We start from the raw sequence: 21,184 nt of genomic DNA, 5'->3' as shown, positions 1-21,184 counted from the left end.
ATAGACACAAAATGCTGGAGTAACTCAGCGTGTCAGGCAGCATCTCTGGAGAAGTCATAGGTGACGTTTCGGGTCGAGACCCTTCATCAGTCTGAAGAAAGGTCTCGACCCGAAACGTCACTTATTCCTTTTCTCCAGAAATGCTGCCTGACCCGCTGAGTAACTGCAGCATTATGTGTCTATTTTGGGTGTGAACCAGCATCTGCCATTCCATCTTTTGGGCCAAACGCAGGCAGGTGGGACTGGTGTGGGTGGGATATGTCCAGGTGGGGACTGGTGCGGGTGGGACAGGTCCAGGTGGGGACTGGTGCAAGTGGGACAGGTCCAGGTGGGGACTGGTGCAAGTGGGACTGGTACAGGTGGGACTGGCGCAGGTGGGTGGGACCAGTGCAGATGGAACTGATGCAAGTGGAACTGTTAGACTCTATGCTAACCAAAGATCCTATAGCGGAGCTAACCAAAGATCTTATAGCGGAGCTCCCTATAAGATCTTTGATGCTAACTGCACCGCCTGATCGCCTGGCGTTTACTGCGCAGCCGCGGTGGTAGGACACCCCCCCATCCTCCTCTCATTACGTCACTATTATCGCGTCACGAGCCTGGCCCCGCCCCACCCGCGGCGCGCGTCCCCGCCCCGCCCCCTCCGGGCCGCGGGCAGCGCAGACGCAGACGCGGCGAGCAGCAGCCGGGCTTAGATGTTATCGGACGGCAGGTGAGTGCGGTCTCCGTGTGTCCGCGGCCCCGCGGCGGGGGCGCGCTGCCGGCCGGCCAGCCCTGCACGGGAGGGGGGTTGCTGCAGACCGACCGTCAGAGGGGGGGGTCGCGCCCCAATCGGGAGGGGCGTGTCACACTCGGCTGAGGAGGGGCTGGGCTCCCGGGCCTGTACCGGGGTAGCAACCCCCGAGGGTGTTCGTGGTTTAAAGGGGTCTGGGGTTGTGGGGGGGGGTCGAGCCGGGCGCTTCCACTCTGGACAACGTCTTGCTGGAAGGCGCCTCCGCCTCCGCCAGGGAGCCGTGTGCGAGTGGCAGCCGTCGTGTGGAGGCCCTGGTCCGTAGGCGGCAGTTCGTGTGTAAATACATGTCTTCGGGCGTTTCACTAACGGAGGGTTTGTGCTGAACTCTTGGCAGCACTCGCCTTCCCGGCCATGTGCACGTCAGTGGGGTTTGGGGTGGGAGGTTCTGGAATAAGGGGACAGTGTCACCTTCCAGCCACAGATTGGTTTTGTTTTCTCTTGTCCTCCCAATATGGTGGCAGCTCGTTGTGAATTTGGGTTTGGGCAACCTGCAGGGGTACAGTCATTTCGACTGTTTATTCTGGGCTGGTATAACACTGATTCGTCACTTCGGCTTTAGACTGAGCGTTTAAATCCTAGATTTTTTTATTAAGCAAGCTCCTATTGCATCCACATAGTCTAGGATTTTCCACCTTGTTTTATATCACCATTAATTTCATCTTTTCATTGTTGGCATCAGTGAATGCACTACTTTATTCAGTAGGTTGGGGAAATAAGTGCGAGATGATCAAGGTTGCGGATTAACTAAGTTATACCCAATGAAGAGGAACAAATCTTATTTCTCCTAGATGGGTCGTAGACTTTTGTTTTACATTGTCCAAATCCAAGCTCAATTATATAATGGAGGTATATAATGGGTCAGTTTGATTTTTCTTACATAAAAAGAAACCTGGTTTTATTTATTTTTTCTGTATGATAAATATTCCTGTCGTAAAAAGTTTTAGTAATTTCCCATCAATTAAACATTCAGCATCTGTCATCCTTGGATATCCTTATTTGCAAATTGAACTAATTGATAATCTGTTTAATCTTGATTAACAGAAAAGTGATCCAATGTTTTTGGATCCCCAAACTTTTTTTGTATGTATAATCCCTTTAACATAACAAAATGCTACAAGGTGCTTCATCAAACTGAATAAGCAAAATAAAGCAAAGTGCAAATTAGGACAGGCAATGAAAATAACGACAGATAATAATTCCTCTATGGTATCTTAAAGGAAGAAATAGATGGAAAGGGTAGGGACGGAATTCTGGAGTGAAAGACCTTGGAATGGGGCTGGATTGTCCTGGATCCAACGCAATTCCAGCCTGATTGTGTAAACTGGTATTTTCTGGACATGAAGACCTCAATGAGTTGATTGTCAGTGTGTTTTAAAAACTGCACAAATAGATTTACATAAGAAACAAAATATAAAAAACGAAAACATTAAAAAACAAGCAAATTTTTTATAAAACTGAAATTCGTAAAACAATAAATTGCATGTCCTAATATTCACTGAACATAATTTTTTGCCATAAGATTAAAAACGCCAGTCAAATGAATGGAGTTGCATTTTGTACCAGACCTCCTTGATGGAAAGTTAGGGGGCTGAATGTTGGGTCCTTTTAAATAATTTTGTCTACTGCTCATTTGAAAGACCAGCAGCAATATAAATACTCCGGCATCTGACCAGTTTGTCTCAGTCTTCCATGCCACTGCCTATTTGTCAGCTTAATTTCAACCATTTCAACCAAGTGATGACCCTAACAAAAAACACAATTTCAGGAAAAATACATCTCATTGAAGTGCTGGAGGTGATCGAAGATACTTGTGATTGAATGTGGTGGAGTAGTAGAAGCAAAATTATGGAGAGTTTTTAAAATATGAATGAGAATTTTAAAACTGAGTTTGTTTAACCAGGAGCCAGCGGTGATATTTGCTGAACAAGACTTTGTACAAGTTATGGCAGCAGATTTTTAAGTGACCTTAAGTTAATGGAGAGTTGAAAAAGGAAGATGGCCAGGTGTGTATTAGAATAGTCAAGACCAGAGGTAGCAGGAGTATGAATAAACATTTCTGCAAGAGATGAGTCAGCCATTCACACGATAACAAACGTTTATCCTGTGTTGGTACAGTATTCAATTTTACACAACATATTTTAAAAATTCATGTTAAATTTATCCCCAATCTTTGTCAGGCAATAGTCGTTAAGAGAATAGTGTTAGATGGACACATTTAGTTGGAGTGAAGACTTAAATTCTGCCCACTATTATTGAATAAAGTTGAAATATAATCAAAGCATAATGTGAATTAACTGAATATGGGTCCAAAGTAGATTTGTTTTTGAGTTTTGCAATAGTTATAGAGTCTTATTCATTAAACAAATGGAGTAAATCTGTTATTTTGAGGAGCGAGTGCTCTACACTTGGAACTTCTTTTCTTGGTGATTGATATGAATTATGTCCTTTACAATTAAGTTTCCTAGTCCGTAATAGGAAGTCAATACCGACTTTGTTGGTTTTGCTTTTTTCCCCAAACTTAAACTCACATTAAAGTTTATCATGGTGCCCACATTCAACTTGTTTAAAAATCTTACCAAACTTTAAAGAAAGGCATATACAGTGTTCTTCACAGTATGAGACAAGCCCAAAGTGTTTTACAGCAAATAAACATTCTTGAAGTGTAATCTAGGAAACATTGTGGGTAGTTTTTTCATGACAATTTCTCATAAGACTATTTGACAGAAACCAAGTAACCTGTACTGCTACTATTAATTAGGGATGAACATTGGCCATGATATCAAGGACAATCCTTTTTACATTCCTCTAAAATACTGCCATGGGGTATTTTGCCACCACTTAAAAGCTGGTCTCAACTTTGACATATCATCCAAAAAAGGCATCTCCCACAGAGAGTACTGCCTTGGCATGCAACTCGAGTGTCATCCTATCTATTTGTGCTCAAATGACTACCATAGGATTTAGCTCTCAACCTTCTTTCTGTATGTTTTACAAACTGATCACAGCTGACCTTCCACTAGTTTTCTAAATTTAAACAAGCACTTTCAATTCCATCATTATGCCAGAAATATTGTTTAATTACCTTTTTTTTTCCATTTTCATTGGAATTACGTTCAGTTGCAGCAAATCATTAATAGTTAGTATGCTGCTTTACACAATCCACTTTAAGATTTAAACACAGCCTTGTCATACCTACCACTAACAACTTTTTTGTTAGATTTGTATCACATAAAATCTAACTTCATATTTCATAAGTTCACTATAGGCACTGGTCACATTACTAATCAATCCCAGAGAGAAAGGTCTGGATTTCTAGCAAGGAATTACTCAGCAAAGTTACCAACTACAAATATTTTGAAATTGTATCCCTAATTTTTAATTATAGTCCATTATTGTTTTTTTCAAGAACATAATAATGAAACCCATAAAAAGCATAAAATCTCATGAATGACCATTATCAATCAAATTCTTATGTCATGGCAGCCAAATGTTCAAACCTATTAAGAGTGCTAAATTTCTGAATTGATTCACTTATTTGGGAGGGTAAGCAGGTGTCATTGAGAGAACAAACACATACTCAGAGTTGAGACTTTAAACATTGATTGTAAATTGCCTTTTGTAATAACTTTATGCTCTTTTTCTTAGTAAGGGTTTAATCGTATAACAAAATCTGTCTCATCTGTTAGATATAATTGTATGACAGCCTTTAATCTGGAGTGAAAATCTAAAAGCCACAGATGCTGGAAATATAAAGGAAAATCAGAAAGTGCTGGAAACATTCAGTAGCTCAGGCAGTGTGCGTGGAAAGAGAAACAATTAACATTTTTGGTCTGACCCCCTTCATAATCTGGCAATGACAATTCTTTACCTATTTTCGTTTTAAAAGGCAATATTTCTAATCTAGGGGGTGTTATGTATCCAGAGTGAAATACATTGGTAATTAAACTTCTGTAGAACATTTTAGGGGAATATTTGACTTCTAAATGATTAATGACAGGGTCTGGTTGCAGAATTTTATTATTGTTTTTCTGAAAAAATGCTGTCCAAATGACTGAACTGTAGCTTTAACATTGAACAGTTAACTTTATAACCATGAACAATCCTCAACCATGCTCAAGTTAACATTTCAGGGCGTGACAATAGGATGGACTTGTACATAACCATAATTTAAACATTTTGGTAATGGGACTAAGAAAATATTTAATAAGTACTTAAAAAAAAAAAAAAATCACTATCAAGATATATTTGTATTTTATTTCAATTCACCAATTTTATTTAGTGTAAATGTAGTACATTGGCCCAACACTGAAGAGTACCCGTCTTAAATTAGTGACGGATGAATGTTGAAGTTGCTTGTGAGAAGAATATTGCAAAACTGCATGCTAAATTAGTTATGGGCTCTTGTATTTTGTTTAACCAAACTAGGTACAATGGCACAGCTAGTACAGTTACTGCATCACAACGCCAGAGACCTGGGGTTTGATCCTGACCTCATGTGCTGTGTGGAGTTTGCACAATCTCCCTGTGGCCACACGAGTTTCCTCCGAATGCTCCAGTTTCCTCCCACATTCCAAAGATGTGCGGGTTTGTAGATTAATTGGCCTCTGTAAATTGTCCCTAAGTGTGTTTCGAGTGGGATAACATGGAACTAGTGTGAACAGGTGATCAATGGTCAGTGTGGATTCCGTGGGCCAAAGGGCCCATGTCTATGCTGTATTTCTACAATGAAATCAAAGCTCATCCATTTCCAAAATTTATAATGGTCTCTCAGATTCTGGAGAACTGCAGAGGCTTCCTAGGTTATGGAAGACCTAAGGAAATCCTAAGACCTAATGAAATCAGATTTTACACATTCTCCTATCCACTTTTCAAACCTGGAAAGTTAATTTGCGCAAATGCAAATATCTTGACGAGTTACAGAATATGGACAGAAGCTAACTAAGAGAAAAAAAATGTTTACATGAAGGAATCAAAGTGACACCATTGTTTTATTGGGCTATGGACAATTATTGGGAACGGAACCCTTTACACGGCCTTGTAAAGATTGGTACTCATCTTTATAGATTGTAGATCACAGGAATGGGCAGAATTATGCAGCTGACTGCATCTGATGAAAAGATTAATTGGCAGCATCATTGTTCTACATACATTAGAAAATGTAACTGTACATTAGTGCAAATTCGAACTACAGTTAGTAAAACAAAAGGAATCAAATGAATTCCAATGGATTTTAGCAAACCTAGGTCAGCATTTGTACTTAAGTACATGCTGTACTTTCCACACAAGTTACACAAACTATTTAGTTTTCTGCTGAGAAACATTCTTAAATCAACAGATCAATTATGGTTAAAACATTCTGAAGACTTAAGATAATCACAGACAATTTTTCAAAACTATTCCGTGCTCCCATTCCGTAATTCCTGAAGATGTTTGCATTTTATGACATCTTTTGCAACTTTAGAATTTTTCAAAAGGCTTCAAAGGTGAAGAAGTATTTAATAAATATTGTCAATGCTCAGAAGTAGGGGATCATGTTTAGAAATAAAAAGGTAGACAAAAATGCTGGAGAAACTCAGCGGGTGAGGCAGCATCTATGGAGCAAAGGAATAGGTGATGTTTCGGGTCGAGACCTTCTTCAGACCTCCCAGTTTAGGGAGGGTGGCCTATTTAAGCCAGATGAGCAGATTCTCTGTCTTTAGAACTGTTCTTCAAAGGGGAGAGTGTATCAGGTTTTCAGTATTTTTGAGGAAGCGGTAATATATTCTAGATTAGCAAGGGAATGAGAGATTACAAAGAACATGCATGCCAGGCCCAAAATGGTCCGGATTATACTTGATGTAGCCCACGACTCACTTTTATCTCTTGCAAGAAGTATGCACTTGCATCTTCTGCCTGTGTGGTCCCTAACAATTGGAGAAGAGCACTGCAGGGTACAGATGGCTGGAGGTGGTAGGGAGTCAGGCCCTTGCCATGGTTCAAGTTCTCAGAAGATCTATTCCAATGTTTCTAAATACCTCCAAAGATCGTAAGCAGTTAAAACAAGGAGCAGGACATCAAGTCTAGAACAGTATAGCTCACAAACACGCCTTCAGCCCACAATGCCTGTGTCAAACATCTTTGCTTGCATCTGGTATGCATCATTTTATTCCCTGCATGTCTATGTTCCTATCTAAAAGCCTCTTAAATCTCACTATCATATCCATTTCCAACACCGGCAGAGTGTTCTAGATGCTTGCCACTATATATATATTTTTTTTAAATGTGGACCGCACATCTCCATTAAACTTTCCCTCTCTGCCCTCAAAGTTTGCCCTCTTTGACATTTCATCCTGGGAAAATGGTTTTAACTATCTCCCTTATCGATGCCAATCATAGGTTTGTACACTTTTTTATCAGGTCTCACCTCAAGCTTCAATCCAGAGAAAATAATTCAAGTTTGTCCAACCAATACTCTTTAATCCAGGAAGCATTCTGGTAAACCACTGCCCTTGCTCCACATCCTTCCTATAATGGCGTAACTAGAACTGCACTCCATACTCAAAATGTGGCCTAACTAAAGTTTTATAAAGCTGCAATATGACTTCCTGACTCTTGTATGCAATACCTCAACCGACGATGGTAAACATATTATGTGCTTTCTTTACCACTCTATCTACTTGCATTGCTACTTTCAGGGACCTGTGGACTTAGATCCCAATTTGCTGTTAACTGTATGCCTTCCCCTTGCATTCGATCTTCCAAAGTGCAATACCTCACACTTGCTCGGATTAAACAACATTTGTTATTTCTCCACCCATATCTGTAAATCCCACTGGCCTTAGGCAGCCTTTCTCACTGTTCACAACTCCACCAATTTTGGTGACATCCACAAATCTACTACCAAACCCATCTTTAATTACATCCAAGTTATATATCACAAACACATAGATCCATGCAAAACACCACTGTCACAGACCTCCAGCCAGAACAACTTGCTTCTACCAATACCCTCCAATTTCTATAGGTAAACTAGTTCTGAATCCAAGTTACCAAGTCACTTTTCATTCCTTGCACCACAATCCTCTGGATCAGCCTACCATGATTTACTTTATCAAATTCATACTAAAATCTATGTAGACGACATTCACTGCCCACCCTCATCAATCACCTCAAAAAATAACTTCTTCTGTTGAAGAAGGGTTTCGGCCCGAAACGTTGCCTATTTCCTTCGCTCCATAGATGCTGCTGCACCCGCTGAGTTTCTCCAGCACTTTTGTCTACCTTCGATTTTCCAGCATCTGCAGTTCCTTCTTAAATGCCTTAAGTACTTCCCTACTTGGTTTTTATTCAGGCGGCACAGTGGCACGACAGTAGACCTGCTGCTTCGCGGGTGCTGTCTATGAGGAGTTTGTACGTTTATAATGTTTTTCTCCGGAAGCTCTGGTTTCTTCCCACATTCCAAAGACGTGGAGGCTTGTCGGTTAATTGGTTTCTGTAAATTGCTCCCAGTATGTAGGATGCGAAAAGAAGTGGATAACCTAGAACGAGCATTCGGGTGTGGGCACAGTTGGCCGAAGAGCCTGTTTTCATGCTGTATCGCTAAACGAAACTAAATTCCTCAAAGGCCCTGTCTGAATTCATCTTCCTAAACTGTCTGTTTCCTTTTTCATGTTGACCAATTTAGAATATCATCATCCAAGGTTGCTGCACTTTGTTCCTTCTCACTGAAACGTGCTGATCCTGAACAATCATCAGCTGTTTTTTTTTTTTAAATGACTCCCAGATCTGTAACCTAAAAATAAATAATATCTGAAGCAGATTTACCCAATAACAGCTGCTCATCTCTTACTCTCCCTTGGTCAATGATATTGTAATCTGCATATCCCAATTTAGTACATTACCCCAATTTACTGATTTATCCTTATTCATAACTACCTTAAAACCTGTGTAGTTGTGATCACTGTTCCCAAATTGCTCTTCCACTGAAACACCAGGCACCTGGCCAGGAGCACTTTCCAATACAGGGTCCCTCCTGGGGTTAGACTGACTATAGTATAATCCCATTAGAATAAATGCATCTTTCTTATTTTTGAGCTCTACCCATATTGCCTCGGTGGATAAACCCTCCGAATGTCTCTGACTAACAATGCATATCCTCCACATCTTTTACCTTCTTTATCATGCATGACATACCAAAATCCTATTATGTTGAGCTGCAAGTCCTGTCCCTCCACCAACTAAGTCTCCGTGATGGCCACAGCATGATAATTCCATTCATGTATTGTCTTTCCGCTGACTGGATAGCATGCAACAAAAGCTTTTCACTGTACCATGTTACACGTCACAATATACTAAGCAGTAACTAACTAATATGCACTGATCCAGGCTCTGTTCATCTGCTTTCCCTGTGAAATACACTTCAGCCCACCAGTTTCACAATGTTCATTAATATTTCCCAACCAGTCCTTCCTTTCAGACATACTTGTCATAACCTCTACTTTCCCATATGTCCCTCCATTTGCTGTGCTGCTGCTCTGGTGTCCACACTTTGCCACTCTAGTTTACACCCTCTCGAGTAGCATTAGCGAACCTTCCTGCCAGAATATTGTTTTCCTTCCAGTTCAGGTGCACCCCGTCCCTCTTGTAAAGGTCCCATCTGCTCTTGAAGAGAGCCCAATGTCCATATATCTAAAGCCTTTCATCCTTCACCACCTTCTTAGCCATGTATTCAAATACACTATCTTTCTATTGGCTCACTTTCATGTGGCACAGGTAGTATTACTGAGATCACAACCATGGAGGTCCTGTTTTTTCACCTATTACCTAACTCCCTAAATTGTGTAAAAAAAGGGAAAATGTTTAGAAAAAGATGTTTAAACCACACTGAACTCATAAAGTATCCCAGTGTTGAGAGAAGTGAAGTTTAGTGAAAGTCAGCAATTCCTTTCAAATGAATGGAGCCCTTCAGTTCATCACTTTACAGAACGCCCCAGACAATATGCCCAGTCCAGATACATCCAACCTCCAAATAATTCCATATTTATGAGTAGAGTACACAGGAATAGAAGATCAGAATATGTGTTCATTGTAACAAGTGCACAACCACTGGGTAGCTCTCAGCACAATCTGGTCTAATGTAAAAAAACACAAATCTGGTCTAATGTAAAAAAACTGACTTTGCAAGCAGCAAATTCTAGTACATTTTGATGGTTAGTTTAGAGGTAAATACTGGCCAGAATGCTGATGAAAACATGTTGGTCTTCTCTGTGTAACACAGTGGAATCTTATAACCGCTTGAGAAGGCAGTCAGGTCTTCCTTTAACATATCATTTGAAAGACAGCAGTGCATTCTTTCAGCTGCTGGGGTGTCAGAATCATGCACACAGATTCCTAGACATGAACTCCAGAGATAGGGAGCGTTTGACTGACTGTTACAGAATATAACCAAGGCATGGCAAAAAAAAAAAGAGTAGAGCAGTACAACTCCTCCATATTTTAGATGCACAGAATCAGTTTTCCAAGTAGGACATTTTTCACCAAAAAGGATACTATTGCCAGACGATAAGCATTGCAGATTTCACAGTGAACCAGATGGCTTTGTACAAAAGGCCAATAATTTCATGGCCAATCTGGCTGATACTTGCATTTATTCCAAAGTATTTAATTAATTGACCAAATTCCCCAGCTGCTGTGGAATGTTTTACAGCAACGATCACATTCCATTTTTTAAAAACCTTGTGACCTTATGCCAACACGACTGTATCTATGCCTGTCAAAGACATTTTAATGATTTGATCCCCAGATGTCTGGGTCATTACTACTTTGAGCTTTAACCTTTAGCTTCAAACTGACTGACCTCCCACATTTGTTCACAGTGTAGTCCATTTGCAATCATTTTGCCCATTCACGTGTCTTACTAGCTTTTCAGCTTAATGCTTCCATCTAAATTGCTCACAATACTGCCTATTTTTGCCACTGGAAAACTTGGATGCATGGCTTTTTATATCGTTATCTACGTTGAATTGTTGCAATTCCAATAATTTTTATTCTGCGGGTCTCTAAAGCATCATAGGTTGTGGGGGCGGAGACCTAATAGAAATATGTAAAATGATGAGAGGCATAGATATGGCAGACAGACAGACAACCTTTTTCCTAGGGTGGAAATGTCTCGAGGGCAGTGGGCATAGCTTGCAGCTCAGAGGGGGAAAGTTTAAAGGAAAGTTTATTTTTACACAGATAGTGGTATAGTGGTGGTACCTGGATGATGCGACCAGGGATAGTGGTGGGAGGAGATACAATAGTGCTGTTTAGGAGGGGGGGGGGGGGATATGGATCATGTGCAGGGAATTAAATTAGCATCATGTTCAGCAAAGACATTGTGGGTTGGAGGACCTGTTTCTGTGCTGCACTGTTAAGACAGTCATAGTGCCATACAGCACAGAATCAGGCCCTTCGGATTAACTTGTCCATTTACACTAGTCTTACCTGCCTACATTTGGCCCCCCAAACCTTTCCAATCCACGTGCCTTTCCAATGTCTTTTAAATGTTGTTATAGTACATGTCTCAACTACTTCCTCTGGCAGCTCGTTCCACATACCCACCACCCTCTGTGTGAAAAGATGCCCCCCAGGTTCCTATTAAATCTTTCCCCTCTCACCATAAACCTATGTCCCCTGGTTTTTCATTCCCCTACTCTGGGTAAAAGACTGCATCTACCCTTTCTATCCCCCTCATGATTTTATATACCCGTATGAGATCAACCCCTCAGCCTTCTGCGCTCCAAGAAATAAACTCCTGGCCTGCCCAACCTCTCCCAATACCTTAGGCCCTCTAGACCTGGCAACATCCTCATAAATCTTTTCCATACTCTTTCCAGCTTAACAACATCACTACTATAGCAGGGTGACTAAAACTGAACACAAAACACCAAACATGGTCTCACCAATGTATTATACAACTGTAATATAACATCCCAACTTCTATACTTAATACCCTGACTGATAAAGGCCAATGTACTGAAAGCTACCTTGACAACTCTTATCTACCTGTGACGCCACCTTCAAGGAACTATGTATCTGCACTCTTGGATCCATCTGCTCCCTTGGGCTATGCCATTCACTGGTTTAACTTCCCTGATTTAACTTCCCAGAACGCAACACCTCGCACTAATCTGTATTAAACTCCATTAACCATTCCTCAGCCCACTTGCCCTACTGAACTAGATCCTGCTGTAGGTTTTGATAACCATCTTCGCTATCTTCAATACCACCCACTTTGGTGTAAGCTGCATAGTCACCTATGCTCTCTTCCAAATCATTGATATAAACCACAAACAGCAACGGGCTCGCCACCAATCCTCGAGGTACACCACTAGTCACTGGCCTCTAGTCCGAAAAACAACATTTCACCATCCATGATATTCTGCTTCTTCATGATATTAAGATGTCTACCTTAATATGAGAGATCTTTACAAAATCTGTTTTGCTACCTCTGTGAGGTTCCCATAATCTGCCTTTTATGAATCTAATAAATTTGCTATCTTGGATTTTCAGTGTGTGAAATCTTTTAAATCTTATTTGTAGACTATACTCAATTTCCCAGTGATCTACATTAGGCTAATTCCTCAATTTCCTATGTAAGAAAAAATATTGGAATATACACCCATTTCATTTTATCAGAAACAGCATCTATTTTTGCATCTGCAACTAAAATGGGGGTTTGTTCAATGAAACTGTTTTATCCAGAGAATTGGGAATCTTTGGAATTCTCTTCCCAAGACAGTAGCAGAGATTAGTCACTGAGAGTCTTGAAGACCAAGATTGCTAAGTTTTTGGATGTCGAGGGAAAGGAGATTAGTGCAGGAAAGTGAAGTAGAAATGAATGGCCTGCAATGGTCCCATTGAATGGCAAAGCAGACAAAAGGGATTAAATGACTACAGCCATTTCATATGTTCCTATCCATGTAAAACTATTGGCATAAGCTAGTCTGGCCACTCACAGGGGCTGCATCGGTATAAGAGGACAATTTTGAGCTTTGTCCGTCTTTGAAATTCATTATTCCTATGTTTTTTTCCCCTCAAGGCACAGAGAGATGACAGGCAACCCAGTTAGAAATGATCAGTGCATAGATTTAGATACAGAAAATGAGTGACCAAAATGTCTAGGCATGAGATGTAGCTGGTGCTCTAAATCTTGTTGATCAGACTCAAAATGAAACAGTGGGTTGGGGGATGTTTGGTAATTAATCCCCAAATAATCCTACTCAAAATGTATTAATATACCTGGCTCAAAATTGAAAGACAAAGACTGACTAAGTTTCCTTACAAAGACACAAAAAGCAAAAAAAATCTTGGGTCAGGGTTCTGACCCGAAACATCACCTAACTGTATTCTCCAGAGATATTGCCCGACCAGCTGAGTTACTCCAGGTTTTTCTTTGGTAAACCAGCATCTGCAGTTCCTTGTTATTAAGTTTCCTTGCATTGTGATTTTGTTTCAAACCTGTATTGGCATTTACTTGCATAGATAACTTTCATTCAAAGCCTAGATAATGTGGTCTTTTTGATCACAAAATCATTGATTACATTTAAAAAAAGAATAGGTTCAGCTGTTATTCAAGGGCATCTCTTAAGGATTTCACTTTTAAATTTGCTTTTCTCTCTCCCTCTCGTTCTCTCTCCACTAAATCCTACCCATTCCCACCACCCTCCGCCCCACCTCTTTGCCATTCCACATTCTTCCATATTTCAGGAAGCGAAGACGGAGCTGTAAAGATGAGGAAAGCCAGCCTGTCCCACCTCCAAAACGTCTCAGCAACAATACCCTGTTACAGGATCTACCAAGAGACAGCTGGGACTGCGAGGTTAGACATTCATTGCAAAAACTGTGATATGATGTAACCATCTGCCGACACGGTGCTTTTCATCAACAGGTCTATCAGGCTCTAAACGCATGATTAGGCATCCAAGCACAAACACACCATCATTCGAGAAGGGGAGGAGTAGCATGGTAAAAAATGTTGTCATTCACTGGACTTCTCACCAGAAATGGGTATTTACATTGTGTGCAGAGATTTACGTTGATGAACTTGGTTAATTTTGTTGTTTTTTTCAACGTTTGTGTTAGAAATTAGAAAATAAATCCCCAAAATGCTGCTCAGTACATGTCTTATATGTAATGTTTATTTTAATAAAAACATAGATAAGTGTAAATTACAAATGTACAGAGCTGAGAAGCAGTCTTAGATTCAGGAAAAAGTAGTGGAATTCTTAATGTAGTTAATTTCAATTTGTCAGTGGCAATAAGCCCGTTATCACATGATGATCACATGAACAGTGAATGCCATTTGTTCTCAGTCCAAAACCATGTCAGTGCAGGCGGATGTCAAATAAGACTGTCATGGTCTCAATCTTTCCTGAGGCAGTGCTGTATCTTACTTCCACAAGAGGAGAGGAGCTTATCTACAGGACACATGGAGAAATTCTTAAACCTATGCCACTTCCATTCCAGAACCTGCATGGGAATTGACATCATTGTTGGATTTTCTGAGTGAAGCAGTATGAACTAGAAATATACACTATAAGTACTTCATTCATTTTTCAAATTGCATATTTGGAAATGTAGCAAAGCATAATTGAATTTCCCAGCAATTATATAAGTCATTTTTCCCTTACTCATTGGTGATACAAATAATACTAATATAATTCAGAAATAAGGAACTGCAGATGCTGGTTTACAAAAAAGGACACAAAGTGCTGGAGTAACTTGGCCAGTCCGGCAGCATCTCTGAAGAACAAGGACAGGTGACCTTTCGGAAGGGTCCTGACCTGAAATGTCACCCATGTGTTCTTCAGAGATGCTGCCTGACCCACTGAGTTACTCCTGCACTTAGTGTCCTTTTTTATATACTAATATAATTTGCCTGGGATTTTCGGCAAACTTTATCATTTCCAAAAGTTTGACCCCATTGCTCGTCCATACACCAGTTGTCACCTTCCTGCAGGAAAAAGGTTGATTCCAGTGTTTCTCTGTATTGTTCTCCATTACTGGAGCCTATTTATTATTCACCATTTTAAATAAACAGATCACTGTGCCTCCCATTCACAATGTAAACACAAGGGACTGCAGAAGCTGGAAAACAACTCTGCAGGTCAAATATCATTTGTGGAGACGGACGCATGACCCGGCACAAGGTGTTGACTGAAACACTCACAATCCCTCTGTTTCCACAAATGCTGCTTGGCCCACTGAGCTGCACCAGCAATGTTTTCCCACCCCTTCACTATCCTGTGTTCAATCAAAACACAGTACAATCTTTGTTCTTCCCATCTGTTAAAGAACTGAAATTATTGGATCAAACCGAAATTCAAGAAAGCATTGTTGCCTTCTGTTAATCAATTGTTAAAATTGATCATTTATAGTGTTTTCATTAACATCAGGTAATACATGGAAAACTGAAGGAAATGGCAAAAGGCCTTTGGGAATTGTTCTGGGTTAACAGTGGATAAATTGGATACCAGCAGTCATACATTGTGTACAATTTAACTCAGCAAATTGATAGCTACCTAACAGCCAAGAGGAAGTCTGTAGATAACTTTAGCGTTTAGCATAGAGTTACAGCATGGAAACAGGCCCATCAGCCCACCAAGTCCACGCCAACCATCAATCATCCATTTACACTAGTTCTATGTTATCCCGCTCTCTCATCCACTCCCTACATACCAGGAGCAATTTACAGACATCAATTAACCTGTAAACCCCTCACAACTTTGGTATGTGGGAGGAGACCAGAGCACCTGGAGGAAACCCACGCTGCTAAGATCAGGATCGAACACGGGGCTCTGGTGGCTCTGAGGTAGCGGCTTTACCGCTGCGCCACTATTCATTGAGACTCGTTGAATGATTACAATTGGAGCTTCCTTATTACGAATGGAGTTTATTCTATTGGTTAAATCAAGGGTGGAACTAAATTAGTTTATATGAATCATGTCTGTGAGATTTGTTAATCCGATTCTTGAATTCCTGTTCGTAATGTTTCTTCACTGACTGGTGGTTTCAGTTCAGTGTGAATTTCTTCGGCTTGGAATTTTGGTAAATCCTGCTCAGTTGGTATATTTGGGATTAAGATCCACAAACGAAGGAGGAGCTTTTTCCAGTTTTAGCAATGGAAATTTCAAAAAGTTGAAATGAGAATCAGCAATGAAGTGGAGCAGTGGGATCATTGATAGCAGGAACACAATAGAATTAAGGTCATGTGAAAGCACTTTTGTCCAACATACCAGTCATCTTGGATTTGTACTTTAAAGAACAACAGGACTGTAGGTTAATTGGCTTCGGTAAAATTTGCAAATTGTCCCTAGTATGTAGGATAGTGCTAGTGCAGGGGGATCGCTGGCCGGCGCCGGGTTCGGTGGGCCGAACGGCCTGTTTCCACGCTGTATTTCTAAATTTAACTAAGATGGCACCTTAAGTATCAGAATCCCATTACCTGTGTTACTCTTACTTTCCCAATTCCTTCAACTTATTCTTTGTTCCATTGTCATTTATCTAATTAGGATATTATAAAATTTAACTGGTGAGTTTGATATTCTTTGATTCCACTGCTTATCCAATCTTGAATGAGTATTTCAGATCTTAATGTTAAACCATTAACCTTAAAGGCCTCTTTGCAATTCTGAATATTCTGCACTGTTAATTTGGGACAATTTGAAATAATGCTACAAATGCTGACTAATTGTATTTTCTCAAAAGAATGTGCATGCAATCCTTGTTTTATATATGAGAGATTGTTTCTGGTCATCAACAATGGCGTGGCTTAGAGTTGTTACAAGGTAAAAGCCATTCAGCCCGTTGATTACTGTCTCCTTGTAGACCAACACAGTTGAAGTAAATGAAGTAAGAGTAGAGTTTACGGGAAGATTTATAGTCATGATAACTGTGGAAGTCTGCAGTCTTGAAGTGGATATTTGCCATTAATTAATCCCCCTGATGGAAACAGAGATCTAGAAAGGGAAAGTAAAAGTGGGAGAAGGAGTAACTGGGGGGGGGGGGGGTTCAAATTGTAAAATTTCAAGCTTTCAGTAATCCCCTGTTGCTAAAATTTTAGTTTCCAGGCACAGTCTTTAGATCATGGCTGCTACCTCCCTCTGGAAAATAACTTTTAATAATGACTCTCTGCTTTCTGTTCCTTTTGCCTATTTTTTATCCAGGTTGTTGCTGGGACTTTATCAAATGGCTTATATTCCTTGTAAGCGTCTACAAACCCAACTCTTTTACATTGTCCGAAAGGTCCAGTTTCTCAAACATAATTAGATCCACCTAAATATCCTTTTAATTCACACCACCAATAATCCTGACTTCTCCACGTGATGGTTAAAATAATCAGCCTTTAGTTGCTGGGTTTGTTATTAACAGCTCACTTGAACAATATGTAACATTTGTCAATCTTCATGGTCTATACATATGGTGTGCTGAGATTTTAATGTGAGTAAGAGTGAAAATTGTCATGTTGATGTTTCTGTGTTTCTTATAGTTGCACTTGTTCTTACCAGTTCACTCTCTTTTTGCAGTCCTCAAGCAGTGACAGCAGCAGCATTGTCAGTAGTCCCGACAGACTGAATGGACACTTACCGACTGAAGCCAATTTAAACTGGACCAAGCCAGGCAACAGCTCAACAATGCTTCAATTTTCTGATTCCATTGAACAGTCTGCACAAGGCCCATATCTGCAAATCAATCAGATCCTGAAAGAGGCACACTTCTATAGCTTGCATCAGCGTGGACATCAAACGTGACCAGACTGCAGGACTGTGTGCCTTCAATGCAGGACGGGGACTGTAAATGTAATTTTTTGCAGTGGATGTTTGTACTTAGATGATTTAAATTGCACAATCTTTTCCCTTTTTGCTCCATTTGGTTAAAAAATTACCATCTTTTCACTCTTTAAATGCCCTTGGACATATGTAATATCAAAATTGTGGGGACTATAATAGCATAATGTCGCTTTGATTGCTTCATTTACCCTGTCTGGTACAAATCTGACTCACTAAATCAATACTTTGTGGAATTAACCTACAATTGAGCAAAGTCCTCCCAGTAATATTTGCAGTAACATTCGTTGGAATTGTTTTATAATGAAAAGGTGGTTATATTTCATACAGTTGGTTCAACTCAGTCAAACTAATGGTTTTGTATTTCCACTGCATTTTTACAAAATGTCTGATTTACCACCAAATGGATGGTGTTTTAAAAACAAACCTGTAATGCAATAGGATTGCAATGTTACTTTACAACTAGTTTTTCATTGAGCCCATGAAATGCAAATAGCAGTTTCCTATTTAGGTTAGTGCAAAATATTTCATTTGGGAACATGTGTAACTAAAAAATATCAAGATGGTTTCAGTTATTTCTTGGCTATATAATTATTTGTATGGCTGAGGTTGCATTTGGAAAAACATCTGAAACTACACTAAAGCTGAACAAGTATACTTTGAGAGAAATCATTTAAATTCTGATCTAAGTTATGAGTTTCCAGACATATGTTTTAGCATTTACATGCAAATGTTGATAGCCTGGTGAAAGAATTGCAAACAACTTGATCTGCCACTTCAGAAACTTGAGGTTCGATTCCCTAGTTTCTGATCTCGGTTGCAAACAGCAGAATGGGTTATACTGATTGACCAGATATGTTCAAAGCAAAGCAAAACAGCAGCAAATTGTGTGGTCAAATAAACTGCTGATGTTAGGTGGCATGAGAGGGTATTTAAAAAAGGAATCACAAATTGAGGAGAGCAATAGGAAAATAAAGTTAAATGATTGACTAAGTTGCTTAAATGTTGTGTTTGAATGAAAATATTACACAAGTATTAGACAGTGACACACTTAATGACATTCCTATTTTTATGTGAAAGCCTGCAAGAATCTTAATTTGGAATGGAGCTGCGAATTTGTTTGTTTTTTTGTCAGGGATTTTTTTTTAAATTTGCTGTAGAATCTGAAATTTTATTTGTAAGTCTTAAGTTACCAAATTTAATTTTCAGAAATAAGTACAAAATTATTGTAACCAGTTTTGCTCAATAAAATTTAAAGATCGTTTGAAATACAGTCAAGAATGCAGTGATATGGAAGTCCAGAATATGTGAATGTTAGCTTTGACACTAAGTGGCCATGAGATTGGGTGTTGATGCATAGCACTGTGCAGTTTTTATTTATTATTTACATCCTTTTAATTTGCCACTTGCATTGAAGATCAGGTTCAGCTTGCAGCAGTTCAGAATATTATAAGCATAAGATTCTGGACAGCTTACTCTTAAGATATTTTAAACGACTTTCACTTATGACAAATGTTTTACTGATCAATACATAAATCACTTTGTCCTTCAGAGGTCATGGGCTCTGCAGCCTAATTGCACTCTATTTTTCAATAAATTACTGATCAATTTAAATCAGGAACAAATTACTTTGCAAATGTGCACATATGTTGATAATGACCAAGAAATTTGGTCTTCTGGTCCAGTAAGATATACTACAATTAAACCAATTTTTAGTTTATTTAATTTATAGTTTCTTCTCATGGCAGGACTTAGAAAATCACAATTGACTTTCTTTAACATCTGAGATAGCATTGTAACAAGCAACTTGCTGAGATCCACAATCACAACAAATAATTTCAAGGATGAAATGCTGCAGTATGATACACCCTGGAATGATTGGGCTGGTTGTACTTGCAGTTACCCATTTACAATGATGCCATGGCTAGTTGTTGACACAATGCATATCACAAAGGCAGCAAGTTTTCAAAAGTTATGAAGAATAATTCTTAAATGAACATTGCACGTTAAACTCTGGTTATAATCTTTGTCATAAAGCAGCATGTCCAAAATAGTGGATGTTACATTGTTAGCTCATCAGTGGAGCTGCATATGGAAAACCACACGGAAAGAAAACATAATTACAAGCACAGTGCCACAGATGTTTCCAACTTTTGACAGCAGCTCCTGGTGAAAAATAATAGTGTGCAGATCTAAATTGTCGCATTCAGTTACCACATTCAGAAGTTTTAATTTTAATCAGTAAGAATAGTTTGGGAGTTTATTTGTTTGCCCTAAACCAACATTACAAGTAAGTGGATTTACACCAGTTAAAGTTCAATTTAGTGTTTTGAATTAAAAATAGATATTTTGGACATTTAAGCTGTAACAGAAATCATGGGTGTTTAAGATCTCAAGCTTACTGGCAAAGCCTACTGTAGAAGATTCAAGTTTTTTTTTAGAGAAATCCATTTCTTGCTTTCAACAATTTTGAAATAAAATTTATTTTACTTAATTTTTTGATGCCTGTCTTTGATTTCAGAGTTATTGAAAGCACAGCCAGTATCGTGGTATTGTCCCTTTTTAACGTTTAGTTGTAAGATTGCCTTGGTTTCTATACTTTGTGGAAACCTACTTCCAACCCAACTTGTGATGCTTGATTTATTTTAATAGCCCATTAGATTCCAGTGGACTGGCACTATTTGGATGTGATCTTGGATACATTTAAGACTTGAATATAAAAAAGCTTGCTAATGATTGATGGATTTAACAATATGTTGATCTTCAATTTATCACAGAATGAGAAAAGATAAATGCTGAATTCATATCATGAACTAGACCTGCACTAAATCAAGGTGTGTTTCTGTCTCAAAGAGAATAAAAAAGAACCAAACTGGCGAATGTTATATTTGTGATGCCTTGTGCACCTCGGTAGTTGGCTAAACAGCCCAGTTAAAATAATTGATAGCTGAGTTACAATGTCTGATGAGATTTAATTATGGGAATAACTTGGGTATGAAAATCATATAAATGCTGACCTTAAATACAGATGGTGCTGCGAGAAAGTGGGCGGCGCAGCGGTAGAGTTGCTGCCTTGTGGCGCTTAAAGTGTCAAGAGACCCGGGTTCGATCCCGACGACGGCTGCTGTCTGTACGGAGTTTGTATGTTCTCCGATATCTTCGATTTCCTCCCACACTCCAAAGACGTACAGGTTTGTAGGTTAATTGGTGATTTAAATGTAAAACAAGTGTCTCTCGGGCTAATGTGCGGGGATTGCGGATTCGTGGGCCGAAAGCCCTGTTTCCGCGATGTATCTCTAAATTAAAACATGCATCTCCATAACATGAATTGGATATAACACACGTGATGAATTAGGGTGCACTATTTGGACTCTTTATAGGATTAAAATAACAATTTCTCCATGAACTGTAGCGGTAAAAGGGAGATTACCTTGCGGGCCAAATCAGTTACAATGAGATTTTGATTTGGAACTAGAGAACCACTTAAAATTAGCTTTGGAAATTGACAAGCAGAAAGATAGCTGCCTTGGATTTAAACAGTATATATGGAAAACCTTGTGGCAGTAATCAGACACCACTGTAT

General features: G+C 39.4%; 1 protein-coding gene across 1 annotated transcript; it reads left to right on the top strand.

Annotated features, from left to right (window-relative positions):
* The first annotated feature begins 620 nt into the window (after positions 1 to 620).
* Positions 621 to 20,095, top strand: LOC116987998 (protein FAM104A-like). The gene is made up of 3 exons (XM_033044382.1): positions 621 to 712; positions 13,523 to 13,634; positions 17,341 to 20,095. The coding sequence occupies exons 1-3, from the start codon at positions 696 to 698 to the stop codon at positions 17,563 to 17,565; spliced, it is 354 nt and encodes a 117-aa protein (XP_032900273.1). The 5' UTR covers positions 621 to 695; the 3' UTR covers positions 17,566 to 20,095.
* Positions 20,096 to 21,184: the final 1,089 nt, after the last annotated feature.

This window comes from Amblyraja radiata, chromosome 26 (assembly GCF_010909765.2).
Source record: "Amblyraja radiata isolate CabotCenter1 chromosome 26, sAmbRad1.1.pri, whole genome shotgun sequence".
Classification (NCBI taxonomy): domain Eukaryota; kingdom Metazoa; phylum Chordata; class Chondrichthyes; order Rajiformes; family Rajidae; genus Amblyraja; species Amblyraja radiata.
Note: the sequence above shows the minus strand (reverse complement) of the source record. Positions and strands in the feature narration are given on the sequence as shown.

Bases quoted from the DNA above. Each gene is read 5' to 3' on its own strand.
- LOC116987998 (XM_033044382.1), top strand. The intron at 13,635-17,340 runs GTTAGACATTCA...CTCTTTTTGCAG, and splicing joins GAGACAGCTGGGACTGCGAG to TCCTCAAGCAGTGACAGCAG.